General features: G+C 48.8%; 2 protein-coding genes across 2 annotated transcripts in view; both read left to right on the forward strand.

Annotated features, from left to right (window-relative positions):
* The first annotated feature begins 2079 nt into the window (after positions 1-2079).
* LOC125428726 (E3 ubiquitin-protein ligase TRIM7-like) overlaps positions 2080-27966 on the forward strand; it is a 97584-nt gene continuing 71697 nt past the window's right edge. The window contains exons 1-8 of the mRNA XM_048489327.1: positions 2080-2499; positions 4424-4579; positions 5886-5981; positions 6797-7027; positions 7973-7995; positions 8955-9073; positions 10430-10462; positions 13635-14492. Of these exons, the coding sequence (XP_048345284.1) occupies positions 2080-2499; positions 4424-4579; positions 5886-5981; positions 6797-7027; positions 7973-7995; positions 8955-9073; positions 10430-10462; positions 13635-14152 (1596 nt within the window). The 3' untranslated portion in view covers positions 14153-14492. The remainder of the gene's footprint in view (positions 2500-4423; positions 4580-5885; positions 5982-6796; positions 7028-7972; positions 7996-8954; positions 9074-10429; positions 10463-13634; positions 14493-27966) is intronic.
* LOC125427675 (tripartite motif-containing protein 10-like) overlaps positions 27025-27966 on the forward strand; it is a 36939-nt gene continuing 35997 nt past the window's right edge. The window contains exon 1 of the mRNA XM_048487225.1: positions 27025-27202. The gene's annotated coding sequence lies outside the window, so the exon portion shown is untranslated. The remainder of the gene's footprint in view (positions 27203-27966) is intronic.

A 27966-nucleotide genomic window follows, 5' to 3' on the forward strand; every position in this document is an offset into this window, starting at 1 on the left:
AGGGTTGTCTGCCAGTTCCAGGTTGGGGGATGCATGGGGATTTGGGGGTGGGGAGGACAGTGGGGTGCAATGCCATAGAGTGACCTTCCAAAGGATCCATCATCTCTCTAGTCTGGAGATGAGCTGTAAATCCAGGGGATCCCCTCGTCACACCCGGAGGCTGGCATGGCTAGGCTTCATTCTAGTGCTTGAGCATTTCTCCTGCTCCCAAAGGAAGAGGCGTAGCTACCCTGGGACACGAGGGGGCTTTGCCCCAGATGCCACTCAAATCGGTCACGTGGGAGAGCATTTGGCCACTCGCCCCCTCCCCCAAGCAGCCTCTTGGCTACTCCTTGCCTCCCTTTGCTGTGCTGCATCCACTCCTTGCCTTCATGCAGAGAGGAAGGCGTGGAGTCAGAGAGCCAGAGAAGTCCCTCCCCTGTGCAACTAAAGCCTCTGGTGGCTGTCAAAATAAGCTTTACTTCTAGGAGTGGAGCGGTGACCGGGGGAAGCCTGGGAGCAGGGACAAGGCCAAGGAAAGAGCGCCCTCCTGCTGATTGGGTCCAATCTCCCCACCCCCGCTTGTCCAGCTGGCCCCTGAACAGCCACCCTGTCGTTGTAATGTGCCACCATCTCCTCGTGTCACACAAAGATATCCATCACTTTTCTTCTTGGCAAGAGATCTGTTGCACTCTACTTAATAGTGGTTTGGCTACTGAATGAGCAGTTCCAGCTCCTGTCAAAAGAGAGGTCTTTCCCAACCAATGGGAGCAACTCTGAAAAACATACTTCACCTTCAGTCTTCTAGTGCAGCCTCACTTACCTGTAATGGCTGTTCAAGGGGCCTTCTGGGCAGACACACATTGTGTGCAGGTTTGCCATTGGGCAAGGGGTGGGGTCCAAACTCCTAGCTCCCTCAGTTCTCTTTTCTTCCGCTATATTGTGAAGTGTTAATGTTAAATGTTAATGTTTAATAAGTGTTATTTGTTAAGTAAACCATTTTGTTTTAAATTTAGTTGTGGCAACTCCTTCCAAGTTCTGCTCCACAGAACCCACAGTTAGAGGTTACACTGATAGCTACAACAGAGTCCCTGGATTCAGAGGCAATCTTAGCTCCACCAGTACATTCAGATGTCCTCCTGAGATGTCCTCCTCAGAGACGGCACCGGAACCATTCTCTGTTCCTACAGATTGGGCACCATCGGTGCCTCCGGTCCAGTCGTCCAGTTTGCATAGACTCCTCCTCCAACTTTGGCACCTTCCCGGGTGTCAAAGGCTTGGATTATATGGATGCAACTAAGAGACTGGCTGTACCACACACACACACACACACCTTCTTTCTCCCAGCAGAAAACTAGCAGCTCAAGGAGCAAAGGAATCTTCTCAACCCTTTCTTTGCTGCGCTGCTTTCCTGTCTGCTTTCTTGGACATGGCCCCTTCCGCACATGCAAAATAATGCACATTCAATCCACTTTCACAATTGTTTGCAAGTGGGTTTTGCTATTCCGCACAGCTGCAAAGTGCATTGAAAGTGGATTGAAAGTGGATTATTCTGCCTGTGCGGAAGGGGCCATGGGGGACCTTTCGGAAAGGGGCAGTTCATGCTGCGCCTCCCTTGAGGATTTGGAGTCTGCCTCCAGATTCCGTTTGCAGGGAACACGCGTGTGTTGGTGTCGTGGGAACGGAGTGCCACGGAGACCAAGGCAGAGAGGGGGGATTGTTAGACCGTTGAGCTACTCCAACGTTGTGTGGGTCAGCGAGCTTCACAGGGGGAATTGGAGAGTTTCTGCCCCAGTAAGAAGGGTGGGGGAGATCATCTGACCCTGGCTGTTGTGTGGGGAAGGGGCAGATGCTGGGAGTTCCTCCTCCCCTCGATAAATCCGCTCCGCTGCATCCCTGCGCTTCCTTCCAACTTTTCCTGGACTTCTTGGGATGCGACGAGAAACATCTTCCTCCCCCTGAGTTGCCTCCAAACGTCCGCCAAAGCAGCTCCCTTTCCCCACCCCCCCAGTCCCTCCCCTGGCAGCTGCCTGTTTCCACAAGGTCAGTCCTGCAGCAGCAACAGCAGGAAGGGAAAGCGAAAGTAGCTCCTCTTTTGCCATGGCGGCGGCGGCGGCGACGGGTGCCCTGGAGGAGCTGTGCGAGGAAGCCACTTGCTCCATCTGCTTGGATTATTTCAGGGATCCGGTGACCATTGCTGGCTGCGGCCACGCTTTCTGCCGGGCCTGCCTGACCCACAGCTGGGGGGACTTGGCGGGGGCAGAGGCTTCGTGCCCTCTTTGCAGAGGACCCGCGCAGGAGGGGACCCTCCGGCCCAACCACCAGCTGGCCAACATTGCAGAAATAATCCAGAAACTCCGTCCTGTGGGAGGAAAGGGGGGGATCTGCGAGCAGCACCAGGAGCCCCTGAGGTTTTTCTGCCAGGAGGACGAAGCCCCCGTCTGCCTGGTCTGCCGGATATCCGAGGAGCACAAAGATCACGAGGTGATTCCTCTGGAGGAGGCTTTCCAGGAAAATCGAGTAAGTGAGACATCGGTGGAGGGGGACTTTGTTGGATTCTTGTGCGTGGCTTTAAATTTCCCTTGGTTGGAAAGCTCCAGCTTGCGGTTGTTGGTACTTGCTCACTTTCTCTATTAAAATAATACAATATATATACACCGCTACCCTGTTTCCCCGAATATAAGACATCCCCGGAAAATAAGACATAGTAGAGGTTTTGCTGAAGTGCGAAATATAAGGCATCCCCCAAAAGTAAAACCGAGCAAAGTTTTTGTTTGGAAGCATGCTTGACGAACAGAATACAGAAATATAAGACATCCCCTGAAAATAAGACATAGCGCATCTTTGGGAGCAAAAATTAATATAAGACACTGTCTTATATTCGGGGAAACACGGTATCGCCCCCACAACACAAAGTGACCCTCACAACTGTGGCTAGCAATAGATCCAAAAAAGAAGAGGATCTTTGTGATGAGAGGGAGCCAGCTGCCTCACTTCCTGCCCCCATCCCACCATCTCACCCACCCTTTGCTGATGGCCCTATAAGTGTTCGTGCCCAGCCTTTCACTGGGAGGCCCCCTTTGGCCAAGGAACCTGTCAGAATCCCACAAACACACATACACTCTTGGTGTAGAACAGAAGCTTTAATGACGTGGAATCTTCCCTGGCTAAAGCCAGAACTGACTGACCTGCGCAAATCCCAACACTTAATTCAACCAACATCCCCCCCCCCCCCCCCCCCGGGGAAAAAAAAAAAAAAAAAAAAAAAAAAAAAAAAAAAAAAATAAAAAAAAAAAAAAAAAAAAAAAAAAAAAAATAAAAAAAAAAAAAAAAAAAAAAACATCCTAAAAGTAAAAGTCAGATAGATAACAGAAGATGGGCAAGCAGTGACCTTGGGCACCACCTGGTGCTACATAACATTCTACAGGAACAGTGAAAAGACAGTTAGAAATGCAGTTAACCCCTTCCACCCCCCTCCGGTGCATCTTGAAAGCAGCAACAGCAAAACTCCTAAATAACAGGCCTCCTGACAAACCTCTGCAGTTCAATCCCATTTCCTTCCTCTTAGTGGTGGCCTTTTTGCTATTTAAAATGACTGTCCCCTTGGCTCACACTGAGGCTGAGCTGCGTGGCCAGCCCAAAAGGTTTCACTGCCCAAGGGGGGCCCCTGAGCAGCCCCCCTATATGGGCCTCTGCTGAAGTGGGGCTTCCAATACTGTGACAAAGTGAATATGGAGGGGGGAGCAGAAGGCAAGAAGAAGAAGAGTTTGGATTTATATCCCCCCTTTCTCTCCTGCAGGAGACTCAAAGGGGCTGACAATCTCCTTGCCCTTCCCCCCTCACAACAAACACCCTGTGAGGTAGGTGGGGCTGAGAGAGTTCCGAGAAGCTGTGACTAGCCCAAGGTCACCCAGCTGGCGTGTGTGGGAGTGCACAGGCTAATCTGAATTCCACAGATAAGCCTCCCCAGCTCAGGCGGCAGAGCGGGGAATCAAACCCGGTTCCTCCAGATTAGATACACGAGCTCTTAACCTCCTACGCCACTGCTGCTCATGTCATCCTCAGGAACTCAGCACTGCGCGACTGGCAAGATTTGGTGTCTCAGGGCAACTTTTGTCCTTCATCCCGGTCTGGGCGCACAACCTATTCTCAGCACCAGGCTTTGCTGTGGGACTCAAATGGCTTCTCTGTCCCTCTTTTCCCCCAGAACTCTCTTTTCCTCCAGTTACTCCCCCTCCCTGCAGCTCTCTGCAACCTCCGCCTCCCAAATTCAACTGAAGGACAAACCCCATTTGATTACATCCAGTTTTTATCTAAATGTTTATGGGGGTTTTTCTATACTGAACAAGACACTAATTATATCCAGTCACTACAAGGAGAGATACAGTTCTGGGAGTGGGGTGGGGAAACGAAATGCATCCTGATTCCTTGTTTTGGGCCTCAGGCAACGGTGGCCGGTAGGTTTTGCCAGAAGCACCAGGAGCCCCTGAAGCTCTTCTGCAAGGATGACGAAGCCCTCATCTGTGTGGTCTGCGACCGATCCAAGGAGCACAGAGATCATGAAACTCTTCCTCTTGACGAGGCCTCCCAAGAGTACAAGGTAGGAAATGCACAGGGGAAATGCTCCTTCCCTTCTCCTTGGTCTCTTTGTGAGGAAACTCCCTGCAGGTTCTGCCTCAGCCTCTGGGCCCGAATTGGAGAATGGAAACACCTCTTTGTTGCCTCCTTTCTGGCTTGGTGGCTCCCTGAGGAATTGCTTCCTGCCCCCTGCCGAGGCTAAAGTGGGGCGGGTTGATAAAGTGGGGACATTGGCTCACTTTCAGTCTGGCCCTGTTGAACATCTGGCCAGCCAATTGCATGGCTGAGTTACAAGGGGACAGCTGTCTGGCCCTTAGTTTTTCCCGCCTACACCACACTCAGAGACTGCTTTCTCAGCTTCAGCTGCTGCCCTTCAGTTGCTCTTGGCCTGGGGGAGAAAGACTCCAGCTTTAGCACCTGTCTGTGTCCCCCATTGGAATGCAGTCACTATAAGACAGCAGTTTAGATCAGAAGAGGAGCTTTCGGGGGCAGGAGAGTTAAGCATGAAGCTGCCTTCTTCTGAATCAGACAGTCTGTCCAGCTCTGCTCTGACTGGCAGCGACTGTCCCAGGACTCAGGTCTTGGATGTCAGCTGCTGCCTGTTCGTTTCAGCTGGAGATGCCAGAGAGTAAACCCGGAGTTGTGGGTTCACTGGGCTTGTTTGGTCACGGTCTGGCAGTTTTCAACCCTAACGTGAGATGCCTCTGAAGATGCCACCCATAGATGTGGTGAAACATTAGCCACAAGAAGTACCACACGATGGCCACATTCCTGGAAAACCAACAACACCCAGTTGATTCTGGCTGGGAAGCTTTCAACAATATAGTAAACCAGGGCACTATAAGGAATCCTTTCCCACCCCACAGCTGTGATTGCATCCACAATGAGTTCCCCGTGTTTTGGTGTGCTGTTTCTTGGAAGAACATACCCAGAGAAAGGTTGGGAAAGTGTGGAATGGGGGGTATGCATTTCTTCCATCATCCTCAGTCCAGTGCCATTTATTCTCCTGCCTGCCGCCTTTTTTTTAAAGGAACTTCCTGGGAATATTTATGGTGACTACAAATAATTTTTGTTCATGCAAAAAACCTCCCTGTGGCGGAGCATAGGAGGAGAATGGCAGGCAGGAGGTCAAGTTCAGGGTCAGTCTCTGTGCCACGACATTGTTTGCACCGGATATCATCATTTGGGAAATGTTGTTGAAGATCCCATTACAGTTGTGGGGCAGTTACATCTGTAGTTTGGCCCTTAAAGACAGCTTTGCTTATCATGTTTTATAGTAAACTTCTAAAAAAGGAACCAGTCTCAGTTTCGAGTCTCTCCTCCCCTAGGATCAATTCTGCGATTGTCTGGAGAAGCTGAAGGAGGAGAGAGAACAAATTCTGGCGTCTAAAGCAGAGTTAGAGGAGGAAAGCCAAGACCTGCTGGTAAGTTTCATTGTGGTTGGGAAGGGAGCAGCTTCCAGGACTAGTATTGGGAGATCGTATGCAAGTACCCAAAAAGTCACCCCATGAAGCCACCCCCCCTGTTTGGAAGCAGACTGGCCCACCAAAGGGAGACCTGAGATTGCCATTCAGAGCAGAGTTGAGAGTGGTGGCCAAGTTTGCGGATAATACCAAATTATGTAGGGTGGTGAAAACCGCAAAGGATTGCAAAGAGCTCCAAGCAGACCTTGATAAATTAGGTGAGTGGGCTAAGAAATGGCAAATGCAGTTCAATGTAGCAAAATGTAAAATGATGCACATAGGGGCAAAAAATCCAAACTTCACATACAGGCTACAGGGGTCAGTGCTATCAGTCACAGTCCAGGAAAGGGATTTGGGCGTCTTAGTTGATAGTTCCATGGGAATGCCAACTCAATGCATGGCAGCTGTGAAAAAGGCAAACTCTATGCTGGGGATGATTAGGAAAGGAATTGATAATAAAACTGCAAAGATTGTCATGCCCTTATATAAAGCAGTGGTGCGACCGTACTTGGAGTACTGTGTCCAGTTCTGGTCACCACATCTCAAAAAGGATATCGAATAGAAAAAGTGCAGAGAAAGGCAACAAGGATAATTGAGGGACTGGAGCACCTTCCTTATGAGGAGAGGCTGCAGCGTTTGGGACTCTTTAGTTTGGAGAGGAGACATCTGAGGGGGGATATGATTGAAGCTAATAGAATCTCTTCAGTTTGACCTGTCACTGCAAAGGCCATCTGTGTTCATGATGTTGACCCGATTTCCTTCTGTTTCCATATCAGAAACAAACCACAGAAGAGAAACAAGAGATGGTAGCCAAGTTCAGAGAACTGCACACTTTTCTGGAGGAACAAGAGAAACTTCTGCTGGCCCAGTTGGAAGAGGTGGAGAAGGAGGTGGCAAAAAACCGGGATCAGCACCTGGCTGAACTCTCTGAGGCGCTCTCCTCTCTGGACAGCCTTATGCAGGAGATGGAGGGGAAATGTCAGCAGCCGGCCAGTGAACTCCTGCAGGTAAGAGGGTGGCAGGAATCTCAGGAGAAGGCCGGCCCCAAACCCTTTCTGAGCCTCCTTCCCTTGGAAGAAAGCAAATGACTCCCGTTTCTGTTGCTGCTCTCCCTTCTGCCCCATTTTCATCCCCATCTAGGAGCATATTGGAAAAACCTACCATAGTGGCCCTTTGAAACTCCACCCCCTGGAAATACAGCTGCCTCCAGAGCCCTGACCCTTTCCCTGATAGGCTGGGGCCGCTTCGCTTCCCTCTTGTTCTTGTTCATGTCAGCTGTCTCGTATATGTATTTCCATTTGGGGGGGGGGGCAGGGGTCGTGTCTACATAGCTACAAAAACATGACCCCTGAAGAATTCCAAAACGAGGTTCTAAAGCCTCATAGTATCCAATCTTCAGATTTTTAAAAAAATGTTAATGACCCCCAAATGGTGGCCAGGAATCATTTTGGGGGGTGGTGGGGGGGTGGTAGGTGACTGTAGACAAACAGAGGTTTTTAAAAACTTTTGCAAAATGTTCTCAGGGACATGTGTGGAAGGACTTTGAGACAGGGCTGATTCCAGGAGCTGTGCTGGGAAGGCCTCTGCTTTCACAAGTGGACACAAGAGCCACTCCATCCTGATCTGAGGGCTTCCTGTCTTCCTTGTGAGGAAAAAGCCTGGTGTGGAAGTAGCCACAGTTGAGTTGTCAAAGCAGATCACTCATCTTTGCTCTGAAATAGTTCCGCTTTGACTGCTGATACTATCCTTCCCACTGTCTAAAGGTTATAAAATGTTTCTCCCACTGTATCAAGATCCACCTCAGCCTTTGAGTGGAGTCTGCTAGCTGAACCCAAGAAAAGGGCCAGAGAGCAGAATCTTCCTGGGTCTGAGGCGTCTTCTTGGTGTGGCCTCTCAAAAAGCACTGAGGTCCCTCTTCATATTCTCTCTCTCTCTTTGTCTTTCCTCTTTAGGATGCCAGAAGCACCTTGCTAAGGTAAGTGGATTTTTCTCATTGATGTTTTAATGCTGGGAGGCATCTCGGAAGCCTATGAAGAATGTGGTCCTTTAGGATTGTGACTGAGGGCCAGATCAGGAGTAATTAAGAGAGTGGATCTCCATCCATCTCTCAGGGGCAAACACCTTATGGACAGAGGCTTGTGAACAGGAAATAAAGAAGTAAAAAGCATTGGGGGTGGGGTCTTCATTCACACCTAGCTGTGCATCTCTAGAGGAGGGGTCCCCAACATCTTTGAGGCTACAGGTATTTTGCCACAGTGTGGTTGGCAGAGCCACAATGTGGCTGACACAAAGTGGGTGCCACAGTAGGCAAAGCTACCCTTAAAAAGGGCGTTGCAGCTTAGCTTCAGTTACACAGCGAAGATCCTTGTGGTGGCAGCTGCTTCCAAAGCCCCATTTTAAAGACTGCCTGAAGAAATACAGTGTTTGAGTCTCCTCAGCTACATTCATTCCACAAAATGGCAGCGTGGGAATTTTATTTGGCCAGAATAAAGCCTTCATTGGCATTAGAACTGGCTGTTGACAGGGATGATTGCAGATGTGAATACTATGACGACTGCATCAGGGGTCGCTGGGAGTGGAATGTAGATGTGAACACTGTGATTACTCAATCTAAGGTGGTCCATGTGTTAAGGAGACTAAGATGAGGCCGCCCATGAGGAAGCCTGTGTTGGTGTGTGTGTGCAGATTAGAAACCAGATAAATAAATGGGTTCTCTTCTATTTCTTAACAGTCGTTCCCCACAGCTGCTGTGTGGCTTTGGGGTCTCAAGACTTCCAGCGAGGTGAACGTTTCTTTCCAAAGAGCCTCCCATCTTTCTCAGCTATCAGCTTCAGCCTCTGTCTCCAGGCGCTCTGCCCATTTTTCCTCTGCTCTCTGATCCACTTGGGGGGATCTTGAACTTGACGGATGGAATCTTGACATGATTTTCTCCAGGTATGAAGAAAAGGAGGCGTTTGAGAATCCAGCAGCTTTTCCTCTTTCACTGAAGTGGCGCATTTGGGATTGCTCGGATTTAAATCTCTTTTTGGAGGGCATCAAAAAGCAACTCAAAGGTAAGGAACTTAAGAAGGTAAGAAAAGCCCTGCTGGATCAGACCAAGGCCTGTCAGGTCCAGCAATCTGTTCACTCAGTGGCCAACCAGGTGCCTCCAGGAAGCCCACAAGCAGAACAAACAAATGCAGCAGCATTATCTTGCCTCAGCACCAGATATAAGAGGCCTGCTCCTGTGATGCTGGAGATAATAGGTGTGCCTCATGACTAGAATCCATTTGACTCATGGCCATGGATAGTCTTCTCCTCCATGAACGTGTCCAATCCTCTCTTAAAGCCTTCCAAGTGGGCGGCCATCACCACCTCCTGGGGCAGCGACTTCCACGATTTAACTATGTGTTGTGTGAAGAAGAAGAGTTTGGATTTATATCCCCCTTTCTCTCCTGTAGGAGACTCAAAGGGGCTGACAATCTCCTTGCCCTTCCCCCCTCACAACAAACACCCTGTGAGGTGGGTGGAGCTGAGAGAGCTTGGAAAAGCTGTGACTAGCCCAAGGTCACCCAGCTGCCATGTGTGGGAGTGTACAGGCTAATCTGAGTTCCCCAGATAAGCCTCCACAGCTCAGGCGGCAGAGCGGAGAATCAAACCCGGTTCCTCCAGATTAGATGCACGAGCTCTTAACCTCCTACGCCACTGCTGCTCCAGTGAAGAAATATGTATGGAATCCCTCACCCTTCACCTTCAGCAGATGACAACTCATTCTAGTCTCATAAGAACGGGAGAAAATCTTCTCCCTGTTCGCTCCCTGCTTGAGTACGTTGTAGCTGAGCCCACAGTGTGGTCTCAGGGGAGCAGATAGTGCTGCCTTAAGCAGATCTGAGCCCATTGAAAATCAGCAGGTTTAGAAGGGCATAAGTGTACTTAGGATGGCATCGTGGAACCTCAGTTGGGAAGGATCCCATGTTTCACAGGAGTGGATCCTTGAACTGCACTCTTTGACACACTTTCTATGAAGTGAGTGTCCAGTCAGAATGACTAGTGAAAAGAAATGTGAATATTTCCACATACAAAAGTGTGGGAAGAATTTTCCCCAGAAGTTGGTTCTCCTTAACCTTTCATCTGAAACTCAAAAGAAATATGGGTGCATGTGCCGTCAAGTCACAACAAACGTATGACCACCTCAGAAAAAGGCTTCCAAGGCAAGTGAGAAGCAGAGATTTCTTTGCCATTGCCTTCGTCCACAGAATCTTCATTGGCCAAATAACAACCCTGATTGGTTTTTGGATCTGATGAGATGGGGCTATATCATGACACCTTCCCTCCCTAAGAGAAAATATTGTTGGCTGATGTTTTTGTCACAAGATTCCTGATAGGCACAAGGGTCCTGCTGTTCACTTTCGGTCCCTTTGCTTCCACAGACTCCCTGGATTCTGGACTTCACCTGCAGAAAGGTATGTTTTTCTTCCGATACCAATCAAATGTTTCTTAAGTTAAAAAACCTTCACCTTATAATGTGTGCTCATCTAATTGGTGCTTTCTCCAGAGAGAACATGTGTGCTCTGGTTTTGTTCCTCCTCATCTTTCCATTCCTGCTACAGGCGGTTCCTTCTTGTTGTGAGGAGGAGGTCTGTCAGGGTGAAAGAGGAGGTGAACTCTGAGGGGATGAACTCCCTCCTTCCACCTTCCTGTCACCATTTTGGGAGAACAGTTGGTGGGCCTCGTCCCTTCTTTCAGAATCCTCCCCATGAGAAGCACAGACCACATTGGGAATCCCATTTCTCTGAGTGGATTTCCCTACCTGATATAAATTGTGTGTTGGATATACGAGTTTAAGGGGGAAAAGCTTTGTTTATGGAATAGCAGTTTAGAAAGGCAGACGTCTGGAATGCCATAGTGCTGATTTCCGGTTGCTCACACATAATTTGTGTTTGATGATTGCCGAGACATAGCTGGGCAGAGGCAAAGCTAGGGAAAATGAAGCCCTGTGCAAAATCTGAGTTTTGTACCCTCCCCCCCATATTGGCGTCCACTCTCCCTCAGCATGACCAAAGGCCACCCTCCCCCACTACAAATGATTTTTTGCACTAGGTTATCTCAAAGTCACCATAACATTATAGAATATGCCCCCACTCACAAATCTGAACACAGCAATGGGCCATGCCACACAGCAGAAATAAATTTTTGACAACAGCTTTAAAATATTTAACACTGTTATAACACCTTAAAGTGTCATGTGACTTAAAATGCTTTCAAAATGTTTTATTACTGCTGTGAATGTAACTGGCTGGCCATTGTGTGTTGACAAGATGCTACACCAGGGCTGTTCTTATGTTTGTCACTGACTACCTGAAAATAGACTCACTGTCACTTTCACTTCCGTGAGGGAGCCATACTATCTTTCCCCACGCGTATACCTATGCTATGCAGAACCCACCATATAAAGTAGCTATTTTCTCCTGGTGAACTGATCTCTCTGCTTGGAAATCAGTTGTAATTCCAGGAGATCTCCGGCCGCCACCTGGAGGTTGGAACAATATATGACTTGCGCTTGCAAAACTACTCATTAAAACTTTGCAGGTTCACTTGTTCAAGTTTCATGACTGAATGCATTCTAGCATCTATGAGATTAATGTGTAAACTCTTCAGATTCTGAATCTATGCTGCCTGTGTGCTGTTTGCATCATGCAGTTTTATCATGCTAAATCTCTTCCCCATTCCCCCAGTTGGTCCCTCCCATTCCCAGCCTTTTCGCCAGTTTTCAAGCCAACCTCCATCTCTTGTGAGGCAGAAGCCTCCAGAAAACTGAAAGTAGAAGGAGGTCATCTTTTCTTTTAAAACATACTTTCACAATATTCAGAACGTAGGGCATGAAGCCATGATCTCGTCCCCATTACTGTAGCCATTTTTGTTAAGGGTGGAAGCTAGTTAGGATTTTATTTAGCTATTACTGTAGCCATTTTTGTTAAGGGTGGAAGCTATCAGCTGCAGAAAAGAGACTTAAGTTAGGGATTGTCCTCCAATTTGTATCTTGTTTCACAAGTGTTCAATGTGGAAAAAATACATACTCCTTTTCCCTCTTCTTCAGTTGTCTTGCCAATCACAGAAGGCAAGGCGGGGGGGCGCCACAGGGGAGATTTTTCCGCCCCTGGGCGTGTGCCCAGTGCAACGCGCACCCCCTGGCCCCCTGCTAGCTCTGCCCCTGCAGCTGGGCCAAACTGCGCCCAGGGTGGACTCTCCATTTTCCACACACACCCCACTCCTGCCCCGCCCCCCGCTCTCCCCACTTATCTTAGTTCTTAGTTTCAGATTAAGTTTCAGGCTGAAAAGTGGCCTGTTCTGTTTAGGCTGAAAAAAGCCTGGGTGGGAGCGACACTACCTAGGATCCCTTGGGGCTTGCAAGGTCTCCTGGGTAGTATAGTTCCCACAAGGCCCTATTTCAGCCTGAACGGAACAGGCCGCCTTTCAGCCTGAAACTAAATCTGAAAGTAAGAACTAAGGTAAGTGGGGGGTGGGGTCGTGGGAGGGGTTGGGGCAATTTTCCACCCCACCCAGGCATGCGTCCGGTGCAAGGATCCCCCCCACCCCCTTGTAGCTTCGGCTATGGATGTTTGGGAGAAGAACTGAAACTCCATTCAGCCACTCCAAAGTTTCCGCTTCAGCTTGTTCTGCTGCCTCCTTTGCTGTTGCTCAGATGGACCTTTCTGGGCAGGAGACACAGTGAAGGCAGATGTTTTCTAGCGCTGTGAACTGGACTGGGGAGCTTCCATTTGCCACAGTCATGTATGCATATCGAATACTGACAGCTCTGTTTTGCTCCCTGGTTCTCTAGTGTGAATTCATTAAAAAGGAAATCTCTAGAGCTTTCTGTTGTGGCAATATACAAAGGAAGGCATCAATATGGTGATATGCTATGACCGATTTTTGTTCATTGCCAAATCCTGGTGGCCCAGTGGAATGGGATGGGCACTTCGGGGGGACTGAAAGAGGGGAATTGTAGGGAATCCTGTCATGCAGACATCCCTTGGTTACTGTGCTTTATCAGTAGCTACACCAGCAAGAAGGAAACCACACAAGCCCACCCCTGTGCGAAACCACTATCGAAGCCCCTGGGTCTCTTCAGAAGGCACAGAGATTGTCAAGGGAATCGAAATCCTGTTCTGTCTTCCTTCCTTTGCTGTTCAACCCCTTCTGTGCCTCTGCTCCTTTTCATGAGATTCACGTGTTTGTGAAAATGCTCTTTCATGTATGATTTCTTTCCAAAAAATATCCATGGTTCTCTTCTCTGAAAGTTAACTGCTTGGGATAGGAGATGGCAGGAAATGGGTTGTCTTCCTATGGGTTTTTTATTGTGCTTTTCATCTTCCTTCGCTTGAAGCGCACTAAAAGTGGGCCACTGCGAGTAGCAGAGAGCTGGACTAGATGGACTCTGGTCTGATCCAGCTGGCTTGTTCTTATGTTCTTAAAAGGCTGCTGTGCCTTTTAATAGCTAAGTGGAAGTCAGGAAAGGGTTAAAGGGGAGGAAGGAGGCCATGATGGGCAGGAGAAGGAAGCAGAAGAGGTCAGAGGGAGAAATCTCCCAGCTGAACATCTTTCTCTTCTTGTCTCCTCTTTTTTTCGCAACAGCAAATGAGACTCTGGATCCAGACACGGCCCATCCCCGACTCATCCTGTCTGAGGATCAGAAAAGTGTGAGACGAGGAGAAAAAGCTCAAACTCTTCCAGACAATCCTGAGAGATTTGACCATTGTTGGGCTGTTCTTGGTCGTGAGGGGTTCACAGGAGGCCGCCATTTCTGGGAAGTCCTTGTGGGAAGTGAGGGAGAATGGTGGGTGGGGGTGGCCAGAAAGTCTGTGAGGAGGAAGGGATGGTTAAAGTTCAGTCCTGAGGAAGGGATCTGGTGGGTGGGGAAGTGGGGAAGGTGCTACAGGGCTGCCAGAAAAGGCCCTTATATTCGCCTGTCCCTGAGTGGGGAGCCCAAGAGGATCCGAGTCTGTCTGAACTATGAAGGAGGGCGAGTGGCTTTTTTTGACGCTGACCGAGGAGCCCTCATCTATGAGTTCTCTGGAGCCTCCTTCTCTGGAGAGACCCTCCTGCCCTTCTTTTACGTGTATGAAAAAGGCCACCTCAAACTCTCTTCTTGAGACCATCTTTTCACATCAGGAGCATTAAAAATATTGTTTCTCAGAAGCTCCCCCTTTGAGTCCTGTCAAGGTCTCTCCAGGCTCCCAGCCACCAAAACTGACTGCAGTAAAATGGAGACATTTCTCTCCCCCCCCCCCGCCCATTCCCCAACATTCCCCTTTTTTCCTTTGTATCTTATCTGAAGATAAGAGTACCATATTTCACTTTATAAAGAATAACAGGCTGGTTGTCAAGGAGAGTTCCAAACAGACTCCCCTTCAGCCTCCTCCAGCCTCCATTCCTCTCAGCCACGAGAGGAACAACTGAAAAGATCCTGCAGAGGAAAATGAGGCCCTGCAAGTTTTCAGTTAATATTCTGGACTTTCTCTTTTCTTTGCCTCTTCTCAGCATTGCCTTTCTGGAGGGCTCTGAAGATCTTTCCCTGTCAAGGTTGCTTCAATCAACACAGTTGTGTTTCAGACACCAGTAGCTGAAAATATGTTATGCTTATAATAAAGTTGTGTTACCTTGAAAACTGGGCTAATTTTTTTTTTAGGGGGGGGCATATATTGTAACTTTCTGACCATCAGAAGTGTGCTGATATTTATTGTCTTGAACCATCCCCAATTCTCCAGTTGGACAGAAAAATCAAGAGGGGGGTTTGCATAGTCAGGGTCCTGCTGGGTTACGCTTGCATTGAAAGCTTCTCTTCATGTTTCTGAGCCTCTCTTCAGGGAATTACCGTATATACTCATGTATAAGTCGACCCGCATTTGAGTCGAGGCACCTGATTTTACCACAAAAAACTAGGAAAACTTATTGACTCGTGTATAAGTCGAGGGTGGGAAATGCAGCAGCTACTGGTAAATTTCAAAAATAAAAATAGATACCAATGAAATTACATTAATTGAGGCATCAGTAGGTTAAATGTTTTTGAATATTTATTTCAAAGAAAAACAGTAAACTAGCTCTGTAAGTGGAAAAGAAGGTCATGGACGTAGGTAAGGGGGGGTTCTCGGGTTTGAACACCCCCCCATTCATGTCTGAAGCTCTGCCCACCCGTTTGTGGGTTTTAAAAACATTTTTGTGCTTTTCCGGTTTTTGGCCTGCAGGGGGCGCATTGTTTGGGCTAGCAGCACCAAACTTTCAGGGATTGTTTGGGGGACTCTCCTGATGATACTACCCGGGTTTGGTGAGGTTTGGTTCAGGGGGTCCAAAGTTATGGACTCCCAAAGGGGGTGCCCCCATCATCCATTGTTTCCAATGGGAGCAGCTAATAAAAGATGGGGGCTACACCTTTGAGGGTCCATAACTTTGGACCCCCTGAACCAAACTTCACTAAACCTGGGATGTATTATCAGGAGAGAGTCTTATTGATACCACCCAGGTTTAGTGAAGTTTGGTCTGGGGGGTCCAAAGCTATGGACTCCCAAAGGGAGTGCCCCATCCTCCATTGTTTTCAATGGGAGCTAATAGATGAAGGCTACATCTTTGAGGGTCCATAACTTTGGACATCCTGAACCAAACTTCACCAAACCTGGGATGTATTATCAGGAGAGTCTCTTATTGATACCACCCAGGCTTTGTGAAGTTTGGTCCAGGGGGTCCAAAGCTATGGACTCCCAAATGGGGTGCCCCCATCCCCCAGTGTTTCCAATGGGAGCTAATAGGAGATGGGGGCTACACCTTTGAGCAGTGGTGGCGAACCTTTGGCCATGTTGGAAGGGGCTGATGGGAATTGTAGTCCATAACATCTGGAGTGCCAAAGGTTCGCCACCACGGCCTTTGAGGGTCCATAACTTTGGACCCCCTAAACCAAAATTCACCAAACCTAGGTAGTATCTTTAGGAGAGACTCCTAAAGATACCCTGAAAGTTTGGTGCTTCTAGCTTAACAATTGCACCCCTGACAGCAGGCACCCACAAATTTCCCCAGATTTTCCTTTTAAATCCACCCCCTTCGGCATGGATTTAAAGGGAGAATCTGAGGTCCTCAGTTTAGAAGAAGAAGAGTTTGGATTTATATTCCCCCCTTTCTCTCCTGTAGGAGACTCAAAGGGGTTTACAATCTCCTTGCCCTTGCTCCCTCACAACAAACACCCTGTGAGGTGGGTGGGGCTGAGAGAGCGCCGTAAAGCTGTGACTAGCCCAAAGTCACCCAGCTGGCGTGTGTGAGAGTGCACAAGCTAATCTGAATTCCCCAGATAAGCCTCCACAGCTCAAGTGGCAGAGCAGGGAATCAAACCCGGTTCCTCCAGATTAGAATGCACCTGCTCTTAACCACTACGCCACATTGAAAGTGATGCTGTTTGGGAGTGCATTCCAGCATCACAGTGGCTGCTGGGGGGGCGGGGGCAGGCGCAAAACTCAGATTTTGCACCAGGCTCCATTTTCCCTCTATGCCTCTGCCCAGAGGGGTTTGAGGGTCAATAACTTTGGATCCCCTGATCCAAACTTCACCAAACCTGGCTGGTATCATAAAGATCCTTGTATGCTGTCAACAGATTCTTTTCAGTCATCATGGTAGAAGCAAATAGCAGAAAAGATAAGAATACTTGAAATCTCTTTGGACCCTTTAACAATGGGAAATGGGGGCACCTCCTTTGGGGATCTATAACTTTGAACCCCCTGAACCGAACTTGGCTGGTATCATCAGGAGTGTCATCTGAGAGTACTCTGCAATTTTGGTGCCGCTAGCATAAAAGCTGCGCCCCCTGCTGGCTGTCAAAGTGAAAACAAATTTTTTTAATGATCCGCATATAAGTCGAGGGGAGCTTTTTCAGCATTAAAAAGGTGCTGAAAAATTCAACTTATACATGAATATATACGGTATAAGGTTTTTTCCATCCATACGGCTGTCTTGCCCTCCTTTAATTTCCCACAAACTGGGTGCCCATATCAGTGGTGCATTTGCCTAGGGACAAACATACTGTGCTCTGAAACTCACTGGCTTATTGTGTTGCTTATTTTGTTCTCTGTTATGAACTTGATCTAACACTGATCGAGACAAAAGCCTGGTTGCTTACCTTTAGGTTCTGGCTTCGTCTCCATCACAGGGCTAAATCCAAGAGCTGTATACATTGTATGCTGTCAACAGATTCTTTTCAGTCATCATGGTAGAAGCAAATAGCAGAAAAGATAAGAACACTTGAAATCTCTTTGGACCCTTTAAATGAACAATACATATTTGTAATGAAGTGAAGACTTGTTGATATAGAGAAACAATACTTGCTCATGCACTGAAACCCTGTTCCCCATTGATATTCGATCTCCCCTCATATTTTTCAACTCTTACCTCTCCGTGCTCTCAGCAAATTTTTATGCAAGCCAGACTTAACATTCTTCCACAAGGAAAGTTTTGCAAATATTCCGTATTTTGCTCTTTGCCCTTGTTCACGGGGCATATAGAGACCATTGAACATGTATTCTTACACTGTCATTTTTATACATCCTTAAGAGAGATGTTCATAAAACCCCACTTGAACGAAGAAGCTCTACTGACTTCGAGACAAAAATGTCCAGATAACTACAGATGTTGCCGTATTTTTAACAAATGTGATGAAGATTCGAAACCTCAAAATCACTTCTGACTAATTATATGGACAATTAATCACAAACAGTCTTTATATTTTCTTCTTCCCTACCTACACTGATTGAGTGGTAGTTTTATGCTGAATTTAACTTATTTGCATACCAATAAAAGGTGTTGTTGGTGTAGATAATTTTTTTAAGTAGCTAACTGGCTGAATCCCACAGGGTGGTCTTTGGGGGAAGCCCGCTGGAGTGCCAATGGGCCCCCCCTGAAGGCCGTGCTGCCGGAAGCCGATTCCCTGAAGCCCCCGCCTTCCCTTGCCTCCCCCAACATCAGGGGGCAGCATCCAGGTAGGTGGGGGGGGGGCGCAACAGTGCAAACCAGTGGTTGATCTAGTTCAGGGGTAGGGAACCTGCGGCTCGAGAGCCGCATGCGGCTCTTCTGCCCTTGCACTGCGGCTCCACAAGCCGAGCCGCTGGCTTCATCCTTGCCCACCCTGCAGGCAGCAGGGTGGGCGCACCTATTGCCCGCAGCCGGCTGGACCGAGCTGCGGGCTTCCCCTCTGGCCCGCCCCATTGGGATGGGGCGGGCGCTTTCCCAGCAGACAGCGAGGCCCAGCTGCCGGCTTCATCCTTGCCCGCCCTGCAGGCAGCAGGGCGGGCGCACCAATTGCCCGCGGCTGTCTTCTCAGAATGAGTGAAGTAAAAGGTAAAAAAAACCCAATATATACAGTGTTATCTTTATTTTAAATGTCAAAAATTATTTGCTGCTCCAAGTGTTTTCTTTTCCCGTGGAAAACGGGTCCAAATGGCTCTTTGAGTGTTAAAGGTTCCCTACCCCTGATCTAGTTGGATCCATCCCACCACCCGTGTCATTGATGTGCAAGACACTTGGTAAAGAAAAACAGGTCCCTTGTCTGAAGATCTGAAAATGTGGCCTTTGGCGTGGGGGTCAGGAGGAAGGAGGCTGCAGGGGGAAATGGGAAAAATATACCTACATTTCAGTTTCTGTGGGATGAAACTTTGTGATTGGTCAAAGAGTTCAAAAGGGGGGGGACTTTCAGGGGAGGAAGTGAGAGAGGGGGTGTCACACAAGAGTTCCTGGAAGGCAGCTCCAGGTAACGGGGAGGGAGGGAGGAGCTGCTGGAAGGCACAGAGTTGCCATGGAAACACAATGCAAGAGGGAGGAAGGGCATTTTTCTGGAAATAGGCCCTATTGCCCGTCATTTCTTTATTAGTGTCAGAATCATAGATTCAAAGAGTTGGAAGAAACCAGAAGGGCCATCAAATCCAACCTCCTGCCATGCAGGAACACACGATCAAAGCACGCCTGACAGAGGGCCATCCAGCCTCTCTTTAAGCACCTCCAAAGAAGGAGACTCCACAGCTTTCCAAGGCAGCGAATTCCACTGTCCAACAGCCCTGAAAGTTCTTCTTAATGTTTAGGTGGGATCTCTTTTCCTTCACCTTGAATCCATTACTCTGTGTCCCAGTCTCGGAGGCAGCAGAAAACAAGCTTGCTCCCTCTTTGACATGGCATCCCTTCAAATAATTAAACATAGCTATCATGTCCCCCCGTAACCTTAGCTTCTATAGACTAAACATCCCCAGCTCCTTAAGTTTCTCTTCGTATGGCATGGATTCCAGGCCTTCTACCATTTTGGTTGCCCTCCTCTGGACACGTTCCAGCTTGTCAATATCCTTCTTAAATTGCGGTGCCCAGAACTGAACCCAGTACTCTGTGCAGGTTGAAGGGCTCAGTGCAGACCAGGGGGCGGGGCTCAGTGGCAGGGGCCTACCCCGCTCCCTGCTGCCTCCCGCCTCTGTGCAGGCAAGCCGGAGCTCTTGAAAGCCAGCTGATGTGATGTAGGGGGTGGGGCCACATGCAAGGGGGGGCACGCAGAGAAAGAGTCTTCTCCAGGCGCCATTTCTTACCCATATGTCTCAGTCAGACGGTGGCTGGAGATCTCCCACAGTTATATCCAATCAGAGGCATATGGTGGCCAAACAGCAACTGGAGACAAAACAAACTCTGGGTGGTGTCCCCCCACGCACAGTGCACTGCACAGAGCCCCACCACACACGTCTCTGCTGCCAGGCCGAGGGAGAGGCTCCATGCCTCGTCAGACTTCCGCCTCCCCTGGCCCCGCATGTTGCGGGCAGGGCCAAGGGAGGTCAAAGTCTGACAAGGCATGGAGCCTCTTCCTCAGCTCGGCAGCAGGGACACACATGGGCGGGGCTGAGGGAGACAAAAGTCTGAGGAGGCACAGAGCCTCCTCAGACTTCATCCTGCCTACCTCGGCCCCAGGGTGACATGGGCGGTGCGGAGGGAGGCTCCATGCCTCGTCAGAATTCAACTTCCCTCGTCTCGGCCCCGCACGTCGTGGGCAGAGGGAGGCACGGAGCCTCATCAGACTTCATCCTCCCTACCTCAGCCCGGGACAACATGGGCAGGGCTATGGGTGGTGGAAGTCTGATGAGGTACGGAGTCTGGTCAGACTTCGTCCACCATCGGCCCCACAATGATGAGGGCAGAGCCAAGGGAGGGTGAAGTCTGACGAGGCTCCCTCTGCCCTGGCCATGCAGTGGCGTACCTAGGCAAACTGGAGCCTTGGGCAAAACCTGAGTTTGATCCCCCCACATGGGCGGCCACCCTCCCCCACCGTGATTAAACAATGATTTTTTTCCACTAGGTCGTTTCAAAGTCACCATCACATTATAGAACATGCCCCAACTCACAAATCTGAACACAGCAATGGGCCATGCCACAGCAGAAATAATTTAAAAAAAAAAACATTTTCAAAATGCTTTCAAAATGTTTTATTACTGCTATGAAAACATTTTATGGTGTTGTATCCACCCCACCCCCCAAGTGGTGGAAACAGCATCACTTTCAATGTTATTTAAACTGGGGACCCCAGATTCTCCCTTTAAGGAGGATGCCCCGGTGCTGCTTTGGAAAGCAAAAGTAGCTCCTCTCTTGCAATGGCGGCGGAGGGTCCCCTGAAGGAGTTGTGCGAGGAAGCCACTTGCTCCATCTGCCTGGATTATTTCAGGGATCCGGTGATCCTCACGGAATGTGGCCACCATTTCTGCTGAGCCTGCCTGACTCGCAGCTGGGGGTCTTACAGAGGCGTAGCTAGTCCAGAGTGCGCCTAGAACACTGTATTTTATAGAGAACACTGTATTTTAAGGTGTTTTTTAAAGTATTTTATGGTTAATGGAGCCTATATTATTTGTAACATGTATTTTGGTTATGTGTGGTTCTGGGGGGTCTGGGGGTCTGCTTTCTCAGCTTCTTGTCCTTTGACCTATGGGATCCTGAAATACAGAGATGGTGCTGGTGTGTTTGTGTGTGTGTGTGTGGGGGGGGGGAGGTCTGACCTAGAAATGGGGCTGTCTCCTAGATGGGATTGTCCTCCCTCTATAGGAGCTGTTCTTTGCTTGGAGGTGCTGCTGGGCCCAGATCTCCTGTTGGATAACCAGGTGGCAGCAGTGACCAGAGTTACCTGTCAGCCTCTTCAGCTGTTGAGCCATTTGCACCCCTTTAATGGGCAGAAAAGATCCTGCCACTGTGGTGCATTCCCTGGGAACAACTAGATGAGACTACTGCAATATGCTCTGTGTGGAGCTGCCCTTGAAGAGTGTGTGGAAACCACAACTGTTACAGAATGTTGAAATGAGAATGCTATCTGGAGTGGGTTGTAGGGAACATATCATCACAGTTTTGTTCCACTGTCTCTGGCTTCCAATTTGCTTCTGAGCTTCTCTCTTATGGTCATGGGGGGGGGGGGGGGGGGCTTGCTTCATGTGCCCCCTATCTGAGGGGGAATTGGTAGTAACTCAAGAAAGGTTTTTGATTGTGCCCCCTAATTGTGGAGTCGTCTGTCCTCCTCTATTCTTGTATTCCCTCAGCAGAGGAAGACCTTTTTGATTCATTTGGTGATCCTTTCTTGAATCTCCTTCCTGCTTATATCTTCAATTAACAATACACATGCATTTTTTCAGAGTTTTAAAAAATGTTTTCTTAAATTGATTGCTACTGTAGGAGCCCAAATTTGTAGGAAAAGAGACATTAAAGTATTTTTGCTGTTATTACAACATTTGGGTTATAGATGTTTCCCCCTGCTTCCATTTTGTTTATGGCCCACCCTCTCTCTAGGGCAGGCGTCTGCAACCTGCGGCTCTCCAATTGGCCATGCTGGCAGGGGCTGATGGGAATTGTAGTCCATGAACATCTGGAGAGCCGCAGGTTGAGAACCACTGCTCTAGGGGAAAAGAAGCAAGCAAGCAAACAAAAAAGTCCCTTCCGGTAACCTGGGGAGCAAGCACTTGTGTAAGCAGAGCACTGCATGGGAGGAGTCAGCATCTACGTATGGTGAAGGTCAAGTTGTCTTAGTGCAGTGGTGGCGAACCTATGGCACGGGTGCCAGAGGTGGCACTCAGAGCCCTCTCTGTGGGCACACGCAAACAGAGTCGCCCCCCCTCCACACACACACACATCTAGGCTGGCTTGGGCCACTGGGCTTGATTATTAGCATTATTATTAGCATTAGCTAATTGATTATTAGCATTATACCTAAGACCTAGTTTTGGGGAAGCAGTGTAGGTAACCCTGTTAAGCTCTGTTAAACCCCACTGATTTTTCATGCCAAGAACTAAAGCATGATCCTTTACCTGGGAGTAAGCTCGGTTGCTGGCAATGGGGCTTGCTTCTGAGTAAACCCTCCTAGGGTCGTGATTCACCCGTTGGAAGAGTTGCACGGTTGCTTCAAAGCAAAGCCACAGACTACCACCAAGCTTACTCCCGAGTAATGCGCACCTCGGAGCCAACTGTTTTTTCTAAACTAAAACCTCAGTATTCAGGTTAAATTGTCGTGTAGGCACTTTGCGATAAATAATTGGGTTTTGGGTTGCACTTTGGGCACTCGGCCTCGAAAAGGTTCGCCATCACTGTCTTAGTGTGTTGCAGCAAAACCAACGTCTTGGAACACATCCAGACCAACTCCTTGATTCAATCACAAGTCGCCTACAGCCCTCTTCATAAAGTGGATGAAATGATTCATGCATCTGTACATGGGCACACAGAGATATGGAGGGAAATGTCACGTTCCCAGTCTTGCTCGAATAACAGGAACCAATAGTTTGGTAACAATCCTTGTTTTATTGATAGCAAGCATAGGTGACTTTAAAAATTGTCTGAACTGGTCAGCTTTTCGCCAGACGCCAATGAAATGCTCCCAGCAGTTGCCCTTTTCCCCTCCCCCTCCCACCTCGAGCCAGGTGCCAGGAATTGGAAGATAAGGGAAGGGAGGGGGGCGGGAGAAGGAGAGCAAGAGATGTACACATACAAGGCCAATAACATTCGTGACTTGATAACTTTCTTTTTCAGTCCGAAAGCATGAGAAGAAACTCTTACGAACAGCATGGCAGGGCCCAAGGTACATTTACTGGGATCAAGACATTCTGGCCCCCCAAAGGCATTTTACCCCAGAGCAGGACGGAGGGGAAAGGATTTATGGACAGCCTGGGTCAACCGTGGGGCACACACATGGGAGGCATCTACCCACCCTTGTTGTCCTGTGTCAAAATATTTCCAGGACACCAGATATTGTAATCGCTCTCTTCTCAACGAGGAAACCAGAATTTTAGAGACTTTATAGTGTTCAACCCCCCCCCCCCCCAATTTAATTTATGGAGGAGGACTGGTGTAGTGGCGTGACATGACTTTCTTCAGTAATGAGCTGGGGAACACAGGACGAGTGCCATGAAACATCTTGGGTAGCTTCACTTCCGTTGTCACTTTGTTTATAACGCTAGTTACTGGGAAAGGTTCCAAAATTTTATAGCTCAATTTACGACTTAAGAGAGGGGGTAGGGAACACAGGTTCTTGGTAGCGACATACACCAAATCTCCCACATGTATCTCCTGCCTCTTGGACTCAGTGCATTTTTGTATGTGTTCTTAGCTTTTAGTTTCCCTATCGCTAACTTAGCCCCTCCACCAGTTCAATTCTACAGTCCGCATCCTGGTGAGAGGGGAGAATATCACATTTCTTTTCTCTCAGCTGAACACCTCCTGCAAATCCCCGTAAGCTTCTGAGTTTAGCCTCTGCCAGCAGTATAGCCAATACCTAGCCAAGCGAAAAGACCCTTACCTCCTGTGTGTCTCCATCCCTCTCCTCTCTCTCTCACCTACAGGCATATCAAGTCTCTCCTTCTTTCAATGCTTTGCAGCAGTGGCGTACGCCACCTCATGGGGGACTTGTGAGGTCACATGTCCCCAGGCACAGGCCATTCAGTCACAGGGGGGAATCGCCCCCACACAGCCACCCCCCTCTGAGTGCAGGCCAGCCACTGCAGAAACACCCGGGACCGGCAGAGCAGGCCCTACCAGGAGCAGCTGGGGAGGGGTGAGCCAGCTCTGAGGCAGGCTGGGCTGCAGGAGTGAAAGGGGGCGGGGCATGGATTGGAGGGGGTGGTGGCTCAAAGGAGGAGGAAGAGAGTATAAAGAGGATGGAGGGAAGTACTGGGGGCGGGGGCGGGGGAGGGGGAGGGGGAGGGGGAGGGGGAGTGGAGCTTTATTTTCCCTAGATGTGCCTCTGTTTGCCAGGAACACTGCACAAAGTGGGGAGCTGAATTGTATAGTGCAGGGGTCTGCAACCTGCAGCTCTCCAGATGTTCATGGACTACAATTCCCATCAGCCCCTGCCAGCCTGGCCAGTTGGCAGACCCACGGTATAGTGGCTTGACTCCACTTAATCTCAGGATCGTGCCTAGTTAATCAAGCAAGTCCCAGGATCAACGAGTACTTAGCCACTGGAACCACAACTAACTGTATCCACTCCCAGTGAGACCCTATTCCAACCAGAAATGGAGCAGTAACTTTTGTAGCAGATTCCATACATTGGCCGAACATCTGCTCAAAATTAATGGGTTCCCACAAGTCCATCGGTGGTAACTCCAACCCTGCGGCTACAGCAGGGTTGATTAAACAACGTCCACACCCCAAATCAACCACTGCCTGCAAGTCTACCCCGGTAGCTGGGGAAAGGTTTTTAGAGTCATTTCCAGCAAGAAAGGGCCACTCTCCCGATTGCTGGCCCCAAGACTCACCACCTGGCCCGAGGGGCCCTTTAGGTCAGGCCGGCTCTGTTTCCCTGAGTCAAGTCAGTTGTTTTCTCAGACCCCTCCCCCCCCCGCCCTTTTGGATGGAATCACCAGCAGGGCACGCAGCCACCAGGTGTCCTTCATCACACCCTCACAGCGGGGGCACAAACCTGGATGCTCCTGCCGTTCACGCTCAGTCTCAGGGGGGTGGGAGGGGGGTCTAGAGCTTCCAAGTCATTGGCGTGCACTCACTTTCCAGCTGTGCTACCACTGACTGTCACGACCCCAAGGGCATTCTTAGCATTTTGTGCTGAAACCTCAGTTGTCCCTTTACATAGAATGGGTTTAGCTATGTTTTGTATAGTATTCAATGGGAGGGAACCTAATTCAGTTCTGTCCCTTGAAGAAGCCCTGGGGCTGGTGTTCTACGGCAGTTATTACCCAGCAACCCGTCTGGTTTTGGCAGTTAGGTGCCGCTTTGGGCTGGGTGGCAGCAACAAGTTAGACAGTCAAAGATGTTCTAGGCTCACAGTATTTAAGTTAGACAGTCAAAGATGTTCTAGGCTCACAGTATTTACGTTAGACAGTCAAAGATGTTCTAGGCTCACAGTATTTACGTTAGACAGTCAAAGATGTTCTAGGCTCACACTATTTAAGTTAGACAGTCAAAGATGATCTAGGCTCACAGTATTTAAGTTAGACAGTCAAAGATGTTCTAGGCTCACAGTATTTACGTTAGACAGTCAAAGATGTTCTAGGCTCACACTATTTAAGTTAGACAGTCAAAGATGTTCTAGGCTCACAGTATTTAAGTTAGACAGTCAAAGATGTTCTAGGCTCACAGTATTTACGTTAGACAGTCAAAGATGTTCTAGGCTCACACTATTTAAGTTAGACAGTCAAAGATGTTCTAGGCTCACAGTATTTAAGTTAGACAGTCAAAGATGCTATAGGCTCACAGGATTTACCTTAATAAGTTCCAGCCTCCAGAAAGTTTCTGCAACAAAGTAACCTTTATTTAGTTAGAGCCGGGAGGAGTCAGGGTCTGTCAGCGTTGTTACAATTAAAGCTTTAAGTGTTGAACTGTTAACTGAGCCAGTGAGTCTTACCTTATGCTTTGGCCGGGTGCAGGGCACCTACATAACCACCTGGGAAGCAGAACACTGGCTGCTTCTCATGCCTTCCACATCACTGACTAACTGAACCCATTCTACTAGTGTCTGTGGGCTATCCCAGTGATGGCAAACCTTTTCGAGACCGAGTGCCCAAATTGCAACCCAAAACCCACTTATTTATTGCAAAGTGCCAACACGGCAATTTGACCCGAATACTGAGGTTTTAGTTTAGAAAAAACGGTTGGCTCCGAAGCGTGCGTTACTCAGGAGTAAGCTTGGTGGTAGTCGGGGGCTTTGCTTTGAAGCAACCGTGCAACTCTTCCAATGGGTGAATCACGACCCTAGGAGGGTTTACTCAGAAGCAAGCGCCATTGCCAGCAACCGAGCTTACTCCCAAGTAAAGGATCGTGCTTTAGTTCTTCGCATGAAAATCAGTGGGGTTTAACAGCGCTTAACAGGGTTACCTACACTGCTTCCCCAAAACTAGTTCTTAGGTTTAATGCTAATAATCGAGCCCAGCGGCCCAGGCCAGCCTAGATGTGTCTTGGGGCTCTGTTTATGAATTGTGCCCACAGAGAGGGCTCTGAGTGCCATAGGTTTGCCACCACTGGGTTATCCTGTAGCTGAAGCCTATGATGGTTGGGTGATCGGATATATGTACCAGAGTAAGCCTGGGTCCGAGTTCTTTCCATCTGCCATGATAGGGAAACTCTTAGCCTGAAAGAATTACAAGCTCTCCAGGAGTTCATAGATAAAAACCTAAAATATGGATTTATTGAATCCTCCACCTCCTCCATGGAAATGCCAGTTCTCTTTAGGAAGAAACTCTTACAAACACCATGGCAGGGCCCAAGCTACACTGACTGGGGTCATGACAGAAACTAGCCAACAACAGGATGGAGAACAGGTCATCAAATGCAGGCATCCTGGATGGGACAATTGTGTACAACGACGATTATAAGATAGCTGGGACTTTGGACTTCATAAATGAGTGGATTAGTTAATATATGACCTATTTTAAGAGATATGGGTCTTACGTTCAAAGGCTGTTGCTGATCACCTACCTTAATAACATGTTTATCAGCAGTGAAGAAGGTTGAAAATCATTTCCTGGTTTCGTTGTCTGAACAAGCCAAGGGGAATTGCAGCCACAGGACAGGGAGGTTGCAGCTGTCGAGGGGCTTCAAATTTGCCTTCTCTGTACCCCTGTGACCCTCCTGAGGTGAACGAAGTGAGGAAAATTACAGGAAAGGGGAAGGCTGTATTGTGTGTCCCACAAAACCAGTCCTTGATGTCACCTGGAAATACCTGGCAGGTAAGGCTGGCATAATGGCTGCGTAGCCTAGTGGATGGAGGAGGGGGCGATTCAGAACGAGGCCTCAGTGGCTGTGCTTGAGACCTGCATCTCTCGGTCCTGCTCTCTTTACACCATCCCTGTATTTCATAATTAGTGAACAGCAGGTTTTGTTCGTGGGGATGGCATTTTCCATCCTGACACAGATGGCCCAGACTAGTCCAACTGAAGTCAGTTGCCCCTTGAAAGCCACAACAACAAGAGTGTTTTCTTGCACAGGGACAGTCTTGTGTACTTTTCCTGCTCTGCTGCAGCTGCCAATACATCATAGAGACAATGGGGGTTTTCACATGGCAGGTTCCCCATAGTTTTCTTGATCCAGCCCTCTGGCAGCAGCCACCCCCACCCTCCACTGTCCCATCAGGGTTTTTTCCAACTTTTGCTGTTGTAAATCAGCAATTAATTATTGTTCTATTCTTTGTTTTCTTACAATTCTCCTAGTCTCCTGAGAGCAGCAGTGGCGTAGGAGGTTAAGAGCTCGTGTATCTAATCTGGAGGAACCGGGTTTGATTCCCAGCTCTGCCGCCTGAGCTGTGGAGGCTTATCTGGGGAATTCAGATTAGCCTGTACACTCCCACACATGCCAGCTGGGTGACCTTGGGCTAGTCACAGCTTCTCAGAGCTCTCTCAGTCCCACCTACCTCACAGGGTGTTTGTTGTGAGGGGGGAATGGCAAGGAGATTGTCAGCCCCTTTGAGTCTCCTGCAGAGGCCAGCATCGGCTGG

Source organism: Sphaerodactylus townsendi, linkage group LG03 (genome assembly GCF_021028975.2).
Source record: "Sphaerodactylus townsendi isolate TG3544 linkage group LG03, MPM_Stown_v2.3, whole genome shotgun sequence".
NCBI classification, from domain to species: Eukaryota; Metazoa; Chordata; class Lepidosauria; order Squamata; family Sphaerodactylidae; genus Sphaerodactylus; species Sphaerodactylus townsendi.